We start from the raw sequence: 16,811 nt of genomic DNA on the forward strand, positions 1-16,811 counted from the left end.
AATTGAGAAGTGTTCTTGCACATGTAGTATCTTCAGTCGATCACTCAAGAATCCCTGCATAGGCTGCCTCTTCAAGTCTTCCTTTGTCTCAATGATTTTCCTGATTACCCAAGCTGCATTCTTAGGTGTAAGCATGTGTTCTAAATCCTGCTTTTTTATATAGTAATTGTGGACCCATTTTATCCACAGGCAATCCTTTTACATTGCAACTACTCATAATTGTTTAATCACAACAGCCTTTTTCCAAGTGCATAAGTTTATGACATTCAAGCCCCCTGCAGAACTGGGCATACAGATTTGTTCCCAAGCTATCAGTGCTTTCTTTGTGATAGATTCTTCACCTGTCCATAAGAATGTTTTGCATACTGCATCTATCATCTTCATAACTTTCTTAAGGAGTATGAATATATGTGCCCAGTATGTTTAAGTGCCAAACAATACTAACTTTATCAGTTGTAGTCTGCCAGAGTATGATAGTAGCCTTGCAGACCAATACCTTACTCTAGCTGTTATCTTCTCAATTAAGGGTAAACATTGCTGCACAGTTAGTTTTTTAGATTATAGTGGCACTCCTAAATATCTTAAAGGAAGAGTACCCTCTTCAAACCCCAATACATTCAAGATAACTTGCTTTTCATCTTCATCCACCCATGCCATGTAAATAGAGCTCTTGTCATTGTTAGTTTGTAATCTAGAAGCTGTAGAAAATTTCTGAAAAACCTCTTGAAGTAATCTGATGGATTCAATGTCTACACTACAGAACATGAACAAGTCATCCGCAAAACAAATGTGGATTATGCCCAGTTTCCTACATCTAGGGTAAAAATTAAAATCTTCATTCTCTACTAATAGCATTATTTCTCTATTCAAATACTCCATAGAAATTACAAAGAGGTAAGGGGACATAGGGTCCCCTTGTCTGATTCCTTTTTTTCCTTGGAAAGGTTTGGTAAGGCCTCTATTTAACACAAGAGAATATGAAACTATTGTGACACATTCCATAATCCATTCAATGAATCTGAAGGGAAATCCAAGATCACCAAGCATTCTTCTCAAGAATATCTAATCTATTGTATCATATGCTTTCCTTAGGTCCACTTTCATAACACACCTAGGAGATATCCCTTTTCTATTATATCCCTTGAATAGTTCATAGCTGAATAGAATGTTATCAATGATACTCCTTCCTTATATAAATGTAGATTGTGAGTGACTTACTATGTTCCCAATCACCTTCTTAATTCTCAGTTGTAACACCTTGGAAATGATTTTGTACAAAGTATTACAATATGCAATAGGTCTATAATCTTTGACTAGTGATGGTGAATTAATCTTAAGAATCAAAGTAATAGCTGTACAATTCACCTTCTTTTGCAATTTCCCTGTTTCAAAGAAACCCTGTACTGAAGCATATACCTCATTCTTCACTAATTCCTAGTTCTTTGTGAAGAACTCTGTAGGAAACCCATCTATCCCTGGAGCTGTTTGTTAGCATATCTTTGATGGCTATGTCTATCTCTGCATATGTCACTTGCTTTTATCAGCTCTATTTGCTGCTCTCTATCTAACATTGGCCCTTTTTAATGACTTCTGAGTTTGGACAATTAATCTCCCCACTGCAATTACCCATTAATCCTTCGAAAACAGTAATGAACTCTGATTCCACCTGTGCAAGATCTGTGAGTTTGATACCTGTTTCTGTATATATAGATATGATTGTATTTTTGTTTTGTCTGATCTTCCATTATGCATGAAAGTAGTTTTAATTGCTGTCTCCGCACATAATCCAGTTTGCCCTGGATTTCTGTCTAAGTGCTTGCTCTTCAATGTTGCTTCACTTATGCATTTCAGCTAGTATCTTTTTCTCCTGATCAAATAAATTCTGGCAGAATGGTTGAGTATTTATGGTAGCTTGCACAATCTCCAGTTGTTGTCTAGCTTGGTTCAACCTTTGTGCATATGAGGCCATATACTGATTTAGGTCCTTTAGTTCATGCTTAAACTCCTGTAGCTTCCTACTAATATTTGCCATATCATCTGCACCCTGACTCTGTTCCCATACCCTTTTCAATATTACATGAAACTCAGGATGTTGCATTACATTGGCAAAGAACTTAAATGGTTTTGGATACATTCTTCTCTTCTTTCCACATCTCAGCAACACAGGGGAATGATCAGATACTCCTGGGTTGAGAAAGTTCGCCTCTATATGTCCACACTGCTCTAGCCATTGAAAATTACCCAATGCCCAATCTATTTTACTGTATACTATGCTTGCCACAGGCTGTTTGTTACACCAGGTAAAATGCCTTCCTATTGATTTTATTGTGGTTAGTCCATTATTGAAACCTCCACATATAAGCCATGGATTACTGATTGGTGTTTCCAACTGTTGTAATTCAGCCCATAGCTCCTCCCTTTGTTGCAATGCATTCTTAGAATATACCACAGTAAATTCTGTTGTAAACTGGCTTGTGCTTGCCTCCACTGAGCAATGAATATACTGATCCTTTATTGATAGTATCTACACATTTATACAATCCTTCCATAGGAGCCAAATTCTGCCATTTTCTGCTGTGTTATAGTTACAATAGTAGTTCCATCCTCTGGCTACTTTCTGCAAAATTTTTCTTGCTTTCCCTTCTTTAACTCTAGTTTTCACACATCCTATGATATTATTTTGTGTCTTGCCATAATGAGCTTCAACTCTCTCTGTTTTGAGAGCTTGTTCAGCCCTCTAATATTCCAGGTGCACATAATCATGGGGGTTCTGCCAACCTATGTACACATACAGCCCTCCCCCTGCAGTGGTAGGTTCCTGAATTCTTAGAGCAGTAAATATGTTAGAATTCTGCACCATCATAGGTTCTCTATGAGTAGTATCTTGTACAACTTTGTTTATGCCTTTTGACCCTGTGCTAATCTGTTGCTCAATCTATTGCTTACTATGGTCCTCTTCTGTATTTAGGGAGACATTTTAATGTGCCTCTACCTCTGCATTTTCAGTTTTAACTCCATCTTTTTGCTTCCCCTGTTCTTTGTCTGGTATTTTTGGATTCCAAACTGGGTTCTTTTTCTTATTCCTTCTCCTTTTCCTCTTAGCCACTTCCTAGTAAGGTTCCTCCTTTGTTTCTGTACTTATTCTTCTGCAATTTTCTGAATCATGGCCAAACTTTATGCAATCTACACAAAACTTTGGCCTCCAATCATATGTCACTTGCTGTTGAAACACACTAAAAGGTGTATCAAGCTTAATACATTCTAGCAAGGGCTGAGAAACATCTGCTTCAACCAATACTCGAGCATAAGAGATCCTCTCCATTTCTGCAGTTATTTTGTCTGTATACATTGGCTTACCTACTCCACTAGCCAATTTGCTTAAAGCTTCATGAGACCAATATCCCACTGGTAGACCTAGGAGTTTCACCCACAATCAAATAGTGCTAATGCATTCTGGGTCAAAATAGAAATCACTTTCCCAGTTCTTCAGAATGAACAATTTGTTGTGATATGTATATGGGCCAGCATGCAAGACCAAATCTCTATCCTCTATTGTTTGGAATTTGAAAATATAGTATCCTTTTTCATGATACAGAATCTTAGGTTTTGCAACAAAATTACATACCGTGGTTACGTAATTGTCCATTGATCGAGCATATGGTGTGTCTCCAAGTACATATCCTATCAATGCTGAATTCCATAGTTCCTGCTATGACTTGATATCATCAGCTACAATATTCACCACCAACTTTCCATCCCTCATTGATGGAGGAACATAGGTAAGTGGTTTCCCCATTTGAGATCCATGATTATTTCCCAGTCCTTCAGTTTGTTCAGTCTGCTCCTTCTCCGCCATAGTTTTTAGATGCTTATCAGTACCAATTTTAGAGAATTGGAGTCGACGCGGTTCATGAATTTCCTTCTTCACTTGCTCATTTTTCCCTCCCCTTAAAGGAGATTTCTGATTAGAATCATCCAATTCTACCTGAATTTCACTCTCCTCTTCGATTGATTGAAACTTCGAAGAGAGGAAACTTCCAAAAGTCAGAGGAATTTTCCTCCGTTGAATTCCAATCGCCAGGGTTACCATTGCCTCGATCATAGTCGTCGGACGACCCCCTTGTTGGTGGTTATGGGTCATGTTTTTCATTTAGACGGTGTATGATAGCATGCCTTGCTTAACATGCACCGAGAGCCAAAAAAGACCGACCCTTAACATGCGCCGAGAGCAAAAAAAATGATAACATTTGAGTATTTTATCAAACACTAGGTGTACATTAAGGTATCAAAGTCCTTTTATGGAGGATTCCATCACCCCACAACCCATTCTTTACCATTTTTAACTCAATAATTTTTCTTCACCCTTTGATAACATATGCATGCAAAATAACCAACTCCCATACCCAAGAATCATTTTACTAATTACCCAATTCTAGATAAAATTCGAGATTGAGGGTTAGGGTGTAGAATCTTACCTCTAGGATAAAAACCTAGTGAGTTTTACTTGTTAATCTTCAACGATTTGAGCAAGAATTGAAGGACAATTTGTTGTAGATCACTCTCCCACTCTAGGGCACTCTCTCACTCTCAAAATATCAGGTTTTAGCTCAAAAATAGTGCAAATCGTCTATTTAACGAAGTAGGGTCGGGTGTAATAAAAAATCCAAAATAAAGCTCCGAAACAGGATATGCGGTCCTCATATCGGCTGCACAATTTGGTGCCAAAACCTGGAAAAATCTGCCTGGGTTTGCGGTCACTATGCGACCCGCAGACCTGTTCTCCGGTCGCATAATGAACCGCAGAACATTCTGCGGTCGCATAGTCGATCGCAGAATGGAATCCATCCCAGCCCATACCTGCCTCACTCTGCGACTATTATGCAGCCCGTAGGGTGATTCTGCGGTCGCATAATGGACCGCAGAAATATATTTCCCTGCCAAATATTTTCCTTTACTCCTCAATGTATTGTTTGACCCAAAAAGTCCGAGCTGCGGCGAGCACGTAATCTTAGTCCGGCACCATGAAATATTATTTTTCTTTTGAGAAATTTTATAGGGCCTTACACCATAATTCCAAGTATATTGGGAGAAAAGCTCAGCTACATTTGATCTAATTTTCAGTATATTTATAAATGCAACTTGTGATGACCTTTTCTAACTTTTGTTTCATAACTCGCTTGACATCAAAACATAACACACGACTATTATACGACTATAATAAATCATAACATAATCTTCTTATAATGTTAAGCACCCTAGTCTTACCCCAAAAGTACATATTATAACATTCCAACTTGTTGACTTTCGACGAAACTTATTTTCTTCAATCCGTTTAGCTTCTAAGCCTTCAAACCCTCTTGGTACTTGGTATTCCTGATCTTAAATATTATAAACCTTCATGTTAACATGATTAACTAACTTTGTAAACATTTCAAAGATGATTTCATTTCTAAGCTTATATCAATTGACTTACGACGTACTCTTAAGTACGAAAATATGGGGTGTAACATCATTCCCCCCTTTGGAACATTCGTCCTCGAATATTGACTGATGTGCTTATCAGTCTCATAATCTATAGCTCTTACAAATACTTTATTGTTGTCGTTTCAATTTAGGCAGCTGTTCTGTGAATAAATCCAAAGGCCAGGGCATTCCCCCTTTAGGCCTCTTTCTCACACCACGACTTGTGGTCGGAATTCTTCCAATCTCATAACTGTTGATACATTATGCCATGCAACATGTATGACTCTGTCCTTATATGTGCGCCTATGTGACTCTTCTCTCCTTTTTCCTCCAGATTTTAGCCAATCTCTAGACCTCACTTTGTGAAGATATATAGAACTATGACAAGTTGTGTTACATCCCGTACTTTAATATTAGGATGAGTCGTAGTAATCCATGTGAGCTTGAAGGGATTAAGACCATTCATGAGATTATAGAAGATTTGTGACTATGTTATTATAAGACTCCATAAGTTTAACAACCTTGATACCGTTATATACATTTGACATGGTATTTTGAGTGGAACATTTTTGCAAAAAAGTTTGAAAATATAATTTTATATAGTTATTAATATTACTACTTTCGAACATGTTTTAAATTATACACATAATATGAGAATTTTATGAGATTTATTTATTGTAAAGATAGAAATTATTTTTTTTCATAAGAAAAGAAGGTTATCTTTTTACTATTTTAAGAATTAAGCGTACGAAAATTTTTACTCTTTATATGAGATTAGGGAGAATTATGTGCTATTTGTTCATACGCCTCTTTTCTACTTATGTGCTCAAGATATGCTTTAATTATTTGGTTACTATAAACACTAGTCTTTCCTGTAGGAGATGATAAAGAAGACCCGCTGTTTATTTTCTTTTACATGAAAATGCCATAATTGGCATTTGAGTAGTACGTTGGCTTCTTTAATATAGTTCATATCTTATTATGTGTCTATTTTTAGCTTTAAACTAAAGGCAGAACTTTCTTTTATTAAAATCATATTTATCATCCTTTTATTAGTTATTTCAATTTCCAAACACTTAAGGAGTTTTATGTTTAATCTCACGTGGCAGCTTTTGCCTTTAGGAACATTGTGACTCTTACATGTATTATATTAAAATAGGTGGCATGAGACCTTGAGAAGGATAGTTGACGGTGGCAGCATTTAAAGGAAGGAAATATAGGATAACTCTCAATACCTTCCATTCACTTTAAATGTAAGGAACTACTATACATTTTTATAGAAAAAAGTTGTAATATTATTATAAGAAGAGTACTTTTCATTTCATGGTTTTCTTTTTCAATAAAATCCAGCTCCCTCTCTTCTCCGCACTATAAATATAAACCTTCTTCATGAACCAGAGAGAAAGTTTAACAAATATGGTTGTTTCATCTCAATGGAATCGTAGGTTCAAAGGTTCATTCATAAAACCAACTATTCTAGCTTTCATAACTTCAACTTTGATAGTATTCTACATTTTTTTTGTACCTTAAGACTTCTCAATATTCATCCTCATCAAACTCAGCTTCACATAAAAACACCATTGGATATCAGCTCTTCTAATTTGAAAATTGTGATTCAGGAAATACAGAAATCTAACAGATCCTTTCGTGGAGTTTTTGTTGATGATCATCATAATAAGCCAACCAAAGATAAAGAAACTCTAACTCTTTTATTACCAAATACTACTAGTATTATTTTGTCTTTGCCAGAGCCATTTCTAATTTCTAAACCGGAGCTTCAAGTCGGTTCAAGAGATTGGAGTATTAACGGGCTAAACTGTCGTTGTGTGGTTAAGTAAACAACAAAGGTATTTCAAGGCTAATCCTTCCTTCTTTTGGCATGATCCAAGAAACGATACGTAAACATAATGCTATTTCATAAGTGGTTCTGCTCTCAGCAGTTAAGGATGTCTATTTTATTCATTCCCGTAAAGTGATATTCAAACATGTCTAAGTATGTATCTAGTCCCTATTGAGGTATATGATAGAGAGGTTAACATTTTTAATATGGTAATACATGCATCTTCATGCATATTCATTTAGCACCGTGCTACGGATGGTCGGACAGTTACCATCGGTTGGGCAGTTATGTATTATTATTTACCACCGGTTGGGTAGACATGCATATTCATTAACCACAGAGCTACGGCCGGTCAGGAAGTCATACATTTACCACCGAGCTAAGGCCGGTTGGGCAGTTATATATTTACCACCAAGCTACGGCCGATCGGGCAATTATAGATTTACCACCGTGCTACGGCCGATCGGACAGTTATCACTGATCAGTTGGGTAGTCATACATCATACATATGGATAATAGTCTCAAAGAGAAGCATTATATATATGTAAGTATGATAAGTATGCACATATGATGGCACTTCAGAGATTCAGGTTAATTTTTATATCTTCAATTAATGTTGACTTACTGTTATGTTTTAGTTCTGCCTTACATACTCAGTACATTATTCGTACTGACGTCCTTTTGTTGGGGACACTGCATTCATGCCTGGAGGTATAGAAAAATAGTTTGACGAGCCCTTATGGTAGGCAAGGTTAGCATTCAGCGAAGGATCGGTAAGACTCCACCTCATTCGGAGTGCAGCCGAGTCTATAAGTTATCGTGTTAGAGTTTTGCTACAGACTTATGGGTAGGCCGGTACCCCATCCCAATTGATGTCAAATAATCTTAGAGGCTTTGTAGACAGAGGTTCATTTTGTACAGTATATTAGAGGCCTTGACGGCCCATTTGTATTCATGTTTTAAGAAAAATAGTTCAGTGATACAGTGTTGCCCACTTATAGTTATACATTATGAGTTGTGGCCATGTTGGCCCATGATAGTTACAGAAGAAAAATAAATGAGTTGCACAGTGGTTCGCTCGGTCCAGCACGGCACCGAGTGCCATCCACGCCTCCCTAGGTTCGGGGCGTGACAAAGTGGTATCAGAGCGGGTCGTATCCTATGGTGTCTATAAAGCCGTGCCTAGTAGAGTCTCACTTATGGATGTATTGTGCGCCACATTTATAACTGAGAGGCTATAGGGCAATTAGGAAATGTTACCCTTCTTTTGTTTCCAAATCGTGCCATAAATTTGAGTCGTAAGAAGTCAGTATGAAGCTTCACCAGATTTTGTATGCACCAGAGGTGCAGGTATCACAATAGAGCTTTAAGGCATAATTTCCACCTATGTGGAAAGGAAGTTATGAAAGAAACAGAAGATACGATGCGAGATTGAAAAGTAAGTAAGGTAAAAGTGAAGAAGATACGAGATACTCAAGTACAAAAGGTTGTGAATAGTCGAGACTTCAAATAGAGGTTGGATTTTAGTTTAGTTTACAGAGCAGACCCTAGCAAAAGTTTTGTAAATCTCTAAGAGTTAACATTCGAGGACGAATGTTTTAAAGGGGGGAAGGATGTTACATCCCGTACTTTAATATTAGGATGAGTCGTAGTAATCCATATGAGCTTGAAGGGATTAAGACCATTCATGAAATTATAGAGGATTTGTGACTATATTATTGTAAGACCCCGTAAGTTTAACAAATATGGTTGTTTCATCTCAATGGAATCGTAGGTTCAAAGGTTTATTCATAAAACCAACTATTCTAGCTTTCATAACTTCAACTTTGATAGTATTCTACATTTTTTTGTACCTTAAGACTTCTCAATATTCATCCTCATCAAACTCAGCTTCACATAAAAACACCATTGGATATGAGCTCTTCTAATTTGAAAATTGTGGTTCAAGAAATACAGAAATCTAACAGATCCTTTCATGGAGTTTTTGTTGATGATCATCATAATAAGCGAACCAAATATGAAGAAACTCTAACTCTTTTATTACCAAATACTACTAGTATTATTTTGCCTTTGCCAGAGCCATTTCTAATTTCTAAACCAGAGCTTCAAGTCGGTTCAAGAGATTAGATTATTAACGGGCTAAACCGCCGTCGTGTGGTTAGGTAAGCGACAAAGGTATGTTAAGGCTAATCCTACCTTCTTTTGTCATGATCCAAGAAACGATACGTAAACGTAATGGTATTTCATAAGTTATTCTACTCTTAGCTGTCAAGGGTGTCTATGTTATTCATTCCCGTAAAGTGATATTCAAGCATGTCTAAGTATGTATCTAGTCCCTATTGAGGTATATGATAGAGAGGCTAATATTTATAATATGGTAATACATGCATCTTCATGCATATTCATTTACCATCGTGTTACAGACGGTCAGACAGTTACCACAGGTTGGGCAGTTATGTATTATTATATACCACCGGTTGGGTAGATACGCATATTCATTAATCACCGAGCTACGGCCGGTTGGGCAGTTACATATTTACCACAGACGGTCGGACAGTTGTGGCCATGTTGGCCATGATAGTTACAAAAGAAAAACAAATGAGTTACACAGTGGTTCGCTTGAGCCAGCACGACACCGAGTGCCAGCCACGCCTCCCCAGGTTCGGGGCATGACAAGCTGTCCCTCTGGGAATCTATAGGTCTACTGAAGTTTTTCGCTCGATACTTTGTCAAACTTACGACTATTGTTATATCTTGTTTCATAGCCTCGGTTAGCTATGCTTATGGATTTATTGTATCTAGGTAGCTTATACTATACCACAACACATACATTGATTTATTATGACCAAGGTCTGCTACCCAACTCCAGGTTACTCTCTCGCTACTTATCCTATATGTATAAATTTAAGTCTCTTAATGTTTCCTCATTACTATTCATCTTAAGAATGACAACCTAATCTCATCTCACATTTTGGAACATTCATCCATCTATTGTTGATTCACCTTAATGTTGATCTATAATCTACCGCTGATCACTTGAAACCTCTTATGTAATATATTGTCTGACCATGTTTGTCACTAAGGCTCACGTCTCATTGGGGAACATCTGGAGTTATTTGCCTGATCCACTTAGGTACAATACTATACTTCAATAACTGTATTTCATAGCATCCCAACGTGATTCACCTTATGGGGGTATTTTAATCCTGTACAATTCATGAAATCCCTTTTCTTTGAATCATTACCTAATCAAAGGCCTAAACGTCATCCTCTTATCTATCGCTATTACACCCTTATTCTACCAGTAGGGTGGCATTCCATCTCTTCTAAATGCTCCTAGTCTTTAACTCCTCTGAGTTCATTCAGGCTATACTGAGCTTTTTATAACTTACAGAAACCATCAGCTCTCTTGATGTGATGAGTTTAATCCCATAGACTTACCTATTCTTGTCACCTTCTCACTCACCCTTTCTTATCCTTACTCCTATCTACCTAAAATCTTGTCATTCTACCATACTCTAGCTTGTGACCTTCACATTTCTATTTATACTACTCACAACCTTCCTTTAACTTGCTAGAACCATAGATTTTCTTATGTTATTTTGGAACCTCAAGCCAGACATCATATCGTCTCTAACTCTTCTTTACTCTCTTAACTAGACCTCTCTGTACCTGAAAACTATAGGCTGGAAGATATGCCACTGATGACATAACTATCATTTCTTGATACAGAATTACGACCCTTCCAGCCCTCTATCTGATATCTAGATTATTCGTAACCTTCTGTACTTGGGAATCTCATACCTTCTTCACATGTAGCTTACATACCTTTAAATCTTGCATCGTATCTTCTATCCCTTTCATAACCTCCCTTCTACATAGGTGGAATTCACATCCATACCTTAAAGCTCTACTATAATACTTGCACCTCATGTGCATACACAATCCGGCGGAAGTTTCATACTGACTTCTTATGAGGTTGGTACTCTTCTAACTAGATTTCTCGTAGAGCCATTATAGAATATGGCTGTTGTACTATCTCTTTTGTACTTCTGATATTTAGAGTGATTCTACAATGTTCTAAATCACGATTTCTATATACATCGGGGTCTAATAATCATACTCCTAATTCACTTAGCTGATGTAACTCTTTAGTTTCTTATCTCAGCCTTTAATTAGGCTTACGCTATCTTCTGATCTGCAGCTCAGGGCATTAGTTATTACTTTAGCCCCCCGTGGACGCTATGGAACATCCATGATATACCCTTCTAGCAATTCAAGCTTTGTCTGTGGTGTGGACTCAATTCTTTCTTTTACTTATAATGGAGTCTCCTATAGCTGTATCATTGTCAACATATATATTGTATGGATAACACTCTGAAATCTTAAGTTTGTTCATAACGTAACTAACTCCAGGTTGTAGATCAAATAATTCGTTTCATGCCTTCTCAGTTATCTTTAAATACAAGCAATTACTCTTCATAGTCATTCTGCACCATGAAACACGTAAGCCTAGTCCGGCACCATGAAGAATTTCTACAATCCTCAAACACGTAAGCCTAGTCCGGCACTATAAAACATTACCTTTCCTTTACAAAATTTTAAGGGGCCTTACATTCTCCCCCACTTAGGATCATTCGTCCTCGAATAAGGGTCAAAATCTGTTATTAGCATCAAATGTGGCCCAACTGTTAATTCACACTCACTAGTAGTTTTAAAATTTGGCTAACTCCCTATATTTCTAAAAAATTTGCCAGAGTATCCCTTGTAACTGAGACTATCCACCTGCCAGAGAACCCTAGAAACACATCCTAACAACATATACATAATCCCACGACATAACATAACACAAAACAACACCAAATGTGGCCTCACATACAATACATTTAGAAAGAAGCACCTTTACATTAACTGAACAAGTGATACAAGAATACATAGGCGACAGTTTTAATATAAAGGTTACATAGCTTATACAAAAGAGTAAGGATACTTCTTTTTCATCTCTTCCTCGGTCTCCCAAGTAGCCTCTTCAACCTACTGGTTTTGCCACAACACCTTCATGGAGGCAATTTCTTTATTCCTAGACTTTCGGACTTGCCTATCAAGAATGGCAATTGGAATTTATTCATACGACAGTTCTTCATTAACCTCAATGGTTTCAACGGCACAATAGCTAACGGATCTCTAACTACCTTCTTCAACATAAACACATGGAATATCGGGTGCACTAATGACATCTTAGGTGGTAGCTCAAGCTTTTACGCCACCTCACCGATCCTCTGAATGATTCTGTACGGTCCGACATACTTCGGACTCAATTTCCCTTTCTTACCAAATTGCATTACACCCTTCATGGGGGAAACCTTCAAGAATGGCCAATCATCTTTTTTGAACTCCAAATACCTACGACGAACATCCGAATAGGACTTCTGACGGCTCTGAGCAGTATCCAACCGCTCCTTAATGATCATAACTTTTTCCATAGCCTGATGCACGAGGTCTGGCCCTATCAACTATGCTTCCCCAATTTCAAACCACCCAATGGGAGATCTATATCTCCTACCATATAAAGCCTCGAACGGTGCCATTTGAATACTAGCATGATAACTATTATTGTAGGCAAATTCTATGAGTGGCAAATAATCATCCCAGTTATCTTTGAAGTCTAGAACACAAGCGCACAACAAATCCTCAAGCGTATGAATAGTTCGCTCTGCCTGCCCATCAGTCTGCGGGTGAAAGTCTATACCAATATTCACCTGCATACCCAAACCTTGCTGAAATTTCTACCAAAAACTAGCAGTGAATTGTGCTCCGCGATCAGAAATGATGGAAACTGTAGGGCCATGCAACCCGACTATTTTCTTAATATACAATTGAGCATACTATTTCGTTGTGTCGGTAGCCTTAACCGGCAAAAAGTGTGCTAATTTTGTGAGTTGATCCACAATTACCCGAATGGAGTAAAACTTGCGCGGAGTGCGCAGTAATCCTACCACAAAGTCCATATTAATCATTTCCCACTTCCACATTTGGAATTTCTATGTTCTGTGCCAACCCACCGGGCCGTTGGTGTTCGTCCTTCACTTGTTGATAATTTAGACATCTCGGCACAAAGTCCGCTACATTTCTCTTCATATCATTCCACCAATAAACTTCCTTAAGATCATGGCACATTTTTGTAGAGCCCGGGTGCACATAATACCTAGAAGTGTGAGCCTCAGTCATGACTCTTTCCCAGAGACCATCCACATTTGGAACATATAGACGCCCTTGGTGCCTTAGCGTACCATCATCCAAGCCGAGAGAAAAGGTCGTAGTCTTATGTTTATGAATCCCCTCTTTCAATTTCACCAGAAATGGATCATTGTGTTGCTTCTCTTTGACTTCCACAACAAGCGATGATTCAGCCCTATTTTGAAAAATCACCCCTCCTTTACTAGAGTCTGTAAGACGAACTCCCAAACTAGCCAATCGATGAACTTCCTTGGCCAATGATATTTGATATGCCTCCAAGTGAGCCAAACTACCCATAGATTTTTGGCTAAGAGCATCCGCCACAACATTGGCCTTTCCCGGGTGATACAGGATATCGATGTCGTAATCTTTGAGTAACTCAAGCCATCTTCTCTACCTCAGATTCAGCTCCTTCTATTTGAAAATATATTGAAGGCTCTTATGGTCCGTGAATATATCTACATGGACCCCATAAAGGTAATGACGCCAAATCTTCTACGCAAATACCACCGCTGCAAGTTCTAAGTCATGTGTTGGATAATTCTTTTCATGATTCTTGAGTTGCCTAGAAGCATAAGCTATCACCTTGCCCTGTTGCATTAATACACACCCAAGACCAATTCTTGAAGCATCACAATATACCACAAATCAATCTTCACCCTCTGGTAAGGTCAACACTGGTGCCGTAGTCAATCTCAATTTCAACTCCTGGAAGCTCCTTTCACAAGCATCTGACCATTGGAACTTAACTGCCTTCTGAGTCAATTTAGTCAATGGAGAGGCAAGGGTAGAAAAACCCTCCACAAACTTCCTGTAATAACCCGCTAAGCCTAAGAAACTGCGAATCTCTATTGGGGTTGTAGGCCTCGGCCAATTCTTCCCAAAATTCAAATTTTGAAAATTTTGCATACAACTGGTGCTGATACAGAGTCTGCAACACTTCCTTGAGGTGATCGGCATGGTCCTCTCGGTTGCATGAATATACAAGGATATCGTCAATAAGCACTATCACAAAGGAGTCAAGGAAAGTCTTGAAGACTCGATTCATAAGATCCATGAAAGCTGCTGGGGCATTTGTTAGCCCAAAAGACATTACCAAAAATTCAAAGTGCCCATATCGGGTTATAAAAGCTATTTTCGGAACATCCTGCTCCCTGATCTTCAATTGGTGATACCAGATCTTAAATCGATCTTGGAGAAATACCTAGCACCCTGCAATTGGTCAAACAAGTCATTTATCCTTGGTAGTGGGTACTTATTCTTGATTTTGACCTTGTTAAGCTACAGATAGTCAATGCAAATTTTCAATGACCCATCTTTCTTTCTTACAAAAAGGACCAGTGCACCACAAGGCGACATACTCGGCCGGATAATACCCTTTTCTAAAAAATCTCTCAATTGTTCCTTTAGCTCCTTAAATTTTGTCGGTGACATTCTGTAGGGTGGAATAGACATAGGATGCATGTCTGGCATCACATCAATCCCAAAATCAATCTCCTTGTCTGGTGGGATCCGAAGGAGTTCATCCGGAAAGACTCCCGAAAATGCATTCACAAAAGGCACGGACTCAAGTGTAGGTGCCTCAACATCGGTGTACGTAACCCAGACCAAATGGTAAATACACTCCTTGTTGATCATTTTCGTAACCTTAAGGTAAGAAATAAACTTACCCTTCGGTACTACATCATTGCCCTTCCACTCAATAACTAGCTCATTTAGAAATTCGAACCTAACAAGTTTGGTTCGGCAATCAAGCTTGGCAAAACATGAATAAAGCCAATCCATCCCCATTATCACATCAAAATCGACCATTCTCAATTCAATAAGAATGGCCACGGTGTACCGACCACGCAACATGACAACACAATCTCAATAAACCCGTGGAGTAGATATAGAGAACAACTCATGAAGCTTTTCCGGTTCTATCCCAAATTCCATAGCAACATAAAGAGTGACATATGACAAAGTGGAATTGGGATCAATAAGAGCATATACATCATGGGATTGGACAGACGATATACCTGTGACAACATCTGGAGAAGCCTCTGAATCCTGATGCCTCCGCATAGCATAAAATCTACTGGGCCCTCCCGAATTTTGTGCACCACCCCTAGCTGCACCATGCCCTGCGGGTGCTGGGGTGTCTCGAGCTAGAGGTGTTGTGGATGTAGTAGCTACAGAATTAGCTGGCCGCGCTGCACCTCTGCCCATATTTCGGCGGGACGAGCGGCAATCCCTCTGAATGTGACCCCTCACACCGCACCCATAGTATACAGGTAGGTACATGAAGCAGAACCCAAAGTGCGTCCTCCTACACTTAGGGCATGGGAGCCTCCACTGCTGAAACCTTCTATCGGGCCGACCCTGCTGATGGGGTACCTTATTGCCCTGACTGGGTCCAGATGACTGTGCACTCATCGAAGACTGAGCGAATGATTGAGATGGTCCTGATGACCCTCCCCTGAATGCCGACCTACCACCACCACCAGAAGAACCACCAAAGTTGCCCACGGACCTGGCCTTGCTGCTACTCTGACGCTCCATTCCATTCTTCAATTTACGAGTCTCTATGGCTTGAGAAAATGCCACCATCTTACCATAGTTCATATCGAAATTCACGGCAGCTGTAGCGGCCTCATTAATAACCAAAAGGCTAAGGCCCTGTACAAACTGGCGAACTCTAGCCTCCATAGTGGGCAACATGTGAATAGCATATTTGGACAGGCGCGCAAACTCCATATGATACTCCCACACATTCATACTACCCTGCTTTAGGCTTTCAAACTCAGCGGTACAGGTAGCCTTAGTTTCGGAAGGCAAGAAATGATCCATAAAGGCATCGGTGAACTCACCCCACCTTGCCGGAGGGCTTCCCTCCTCACAGGATTCCTCCCATAACTGAAACCAAGAATAGGCCATCCCTTTCAGGCGGTAGGAGGCCAACTCCACTCCCTCTGTCTTTATAGCATGCATAACCCGGAGAGTTTTGTGCATATCATCAACAAAGTCTTGGGGGTCCTCCTCGAGATCAGTACCCGTAAACACCGAAGGATCTAACTGAAGAAACTTGTTTACCCTCGAACTAGCAGATTCCCCTGGCTGACTGGAAGAAGTAGGCCCAACACTCGATCTCTAGGCTTGAGAAGCCACTATCTGTATGGCTCCCCTAAGATCAACATCAGACACACCAGAATCGGAAGCTGGAGCTGGAGGTGGAACTGGGATATCAGTTGGAGGAACCGTTGCACCTTCAATAGGCGTAGGAACAGGT

At 39.1% G+C, this 16,811-nt stretch overlaps 2 protein-coding genes across 2 annotated transcripts; both read right to left on the minus strand.

Moving 5' to 3' along the window:
* Positions 1–14,821: 14,821 nt before the first annotated feature.
* LOC138902819 (uncharacterized) lies at positions 14,822–15,352 on the minus strand. The gene has a single exon (XM_070190720.1). The coding sequence runs from the start codon at positions 15,350–15,352 to the stop codon at positions 14,822–14,824; it is 531 nt and encodes a 176-aa protein (XP_070046821.1).
* A 57-nt stretch (positions 15,353–15,409) lies between these two features.
* On the minus strand, positions 15,410–16,231 carry LOC138902820 (uncharacterized). The gene is made up of 2 exons (XM_070190721.1): positions 15,562–16,231; positions 15,410–15,462 (listed from the first exon to the last, which is right to left on the minus strand). Exons 1-2 carry the CDS (start codon positions 16,229–16,231, stop codon positions 15,410–15,412), a joined length of 723 nt encoding a protein of 240 aa, XP_070046822.1.
* Positions 16,232–16,811: the final 580 nt, after the last annotated feature.

The sequence above is a fragment of the Nicotiana tomentosiformis genome, chromosome 12 (genome assembly GCF_000390325.3).
Source record: "Nicotiana tomentosiformis chromosome 12, ASM39032v3, whole genome shotgun sequence".
Lineage (NCBI taxonomy): Eukaryota > Viridiplantae > Streptophyta > Magnoliopsida > Solanales > Solanaceae > Nicotiana > Nicotiana tomentosiformis.

Coding starts and splice junctions, on each gene's coding strand:
- LOC138902819 (XM_070190720.1), bottom strand. CDS start 15,352: ATGGTCGATTTTGATGTGATAATGGGGATGGATTGGCTTTATTCATGT.
- LOC138902820 (XM_070190721.1), bottom strand. CDS start 16,231: ATGGAGGCTAGAGTTCGCCAGTTTGTACAGGGCCTTAGCCTTTTGGTT. Junction 15,463..15,561: donor TTCTCCAGATGTTGTCACAG/GTATATCGTCTG, acceptor AATTTGGGATAG/AACCGGAAAAGCTTCATGAG.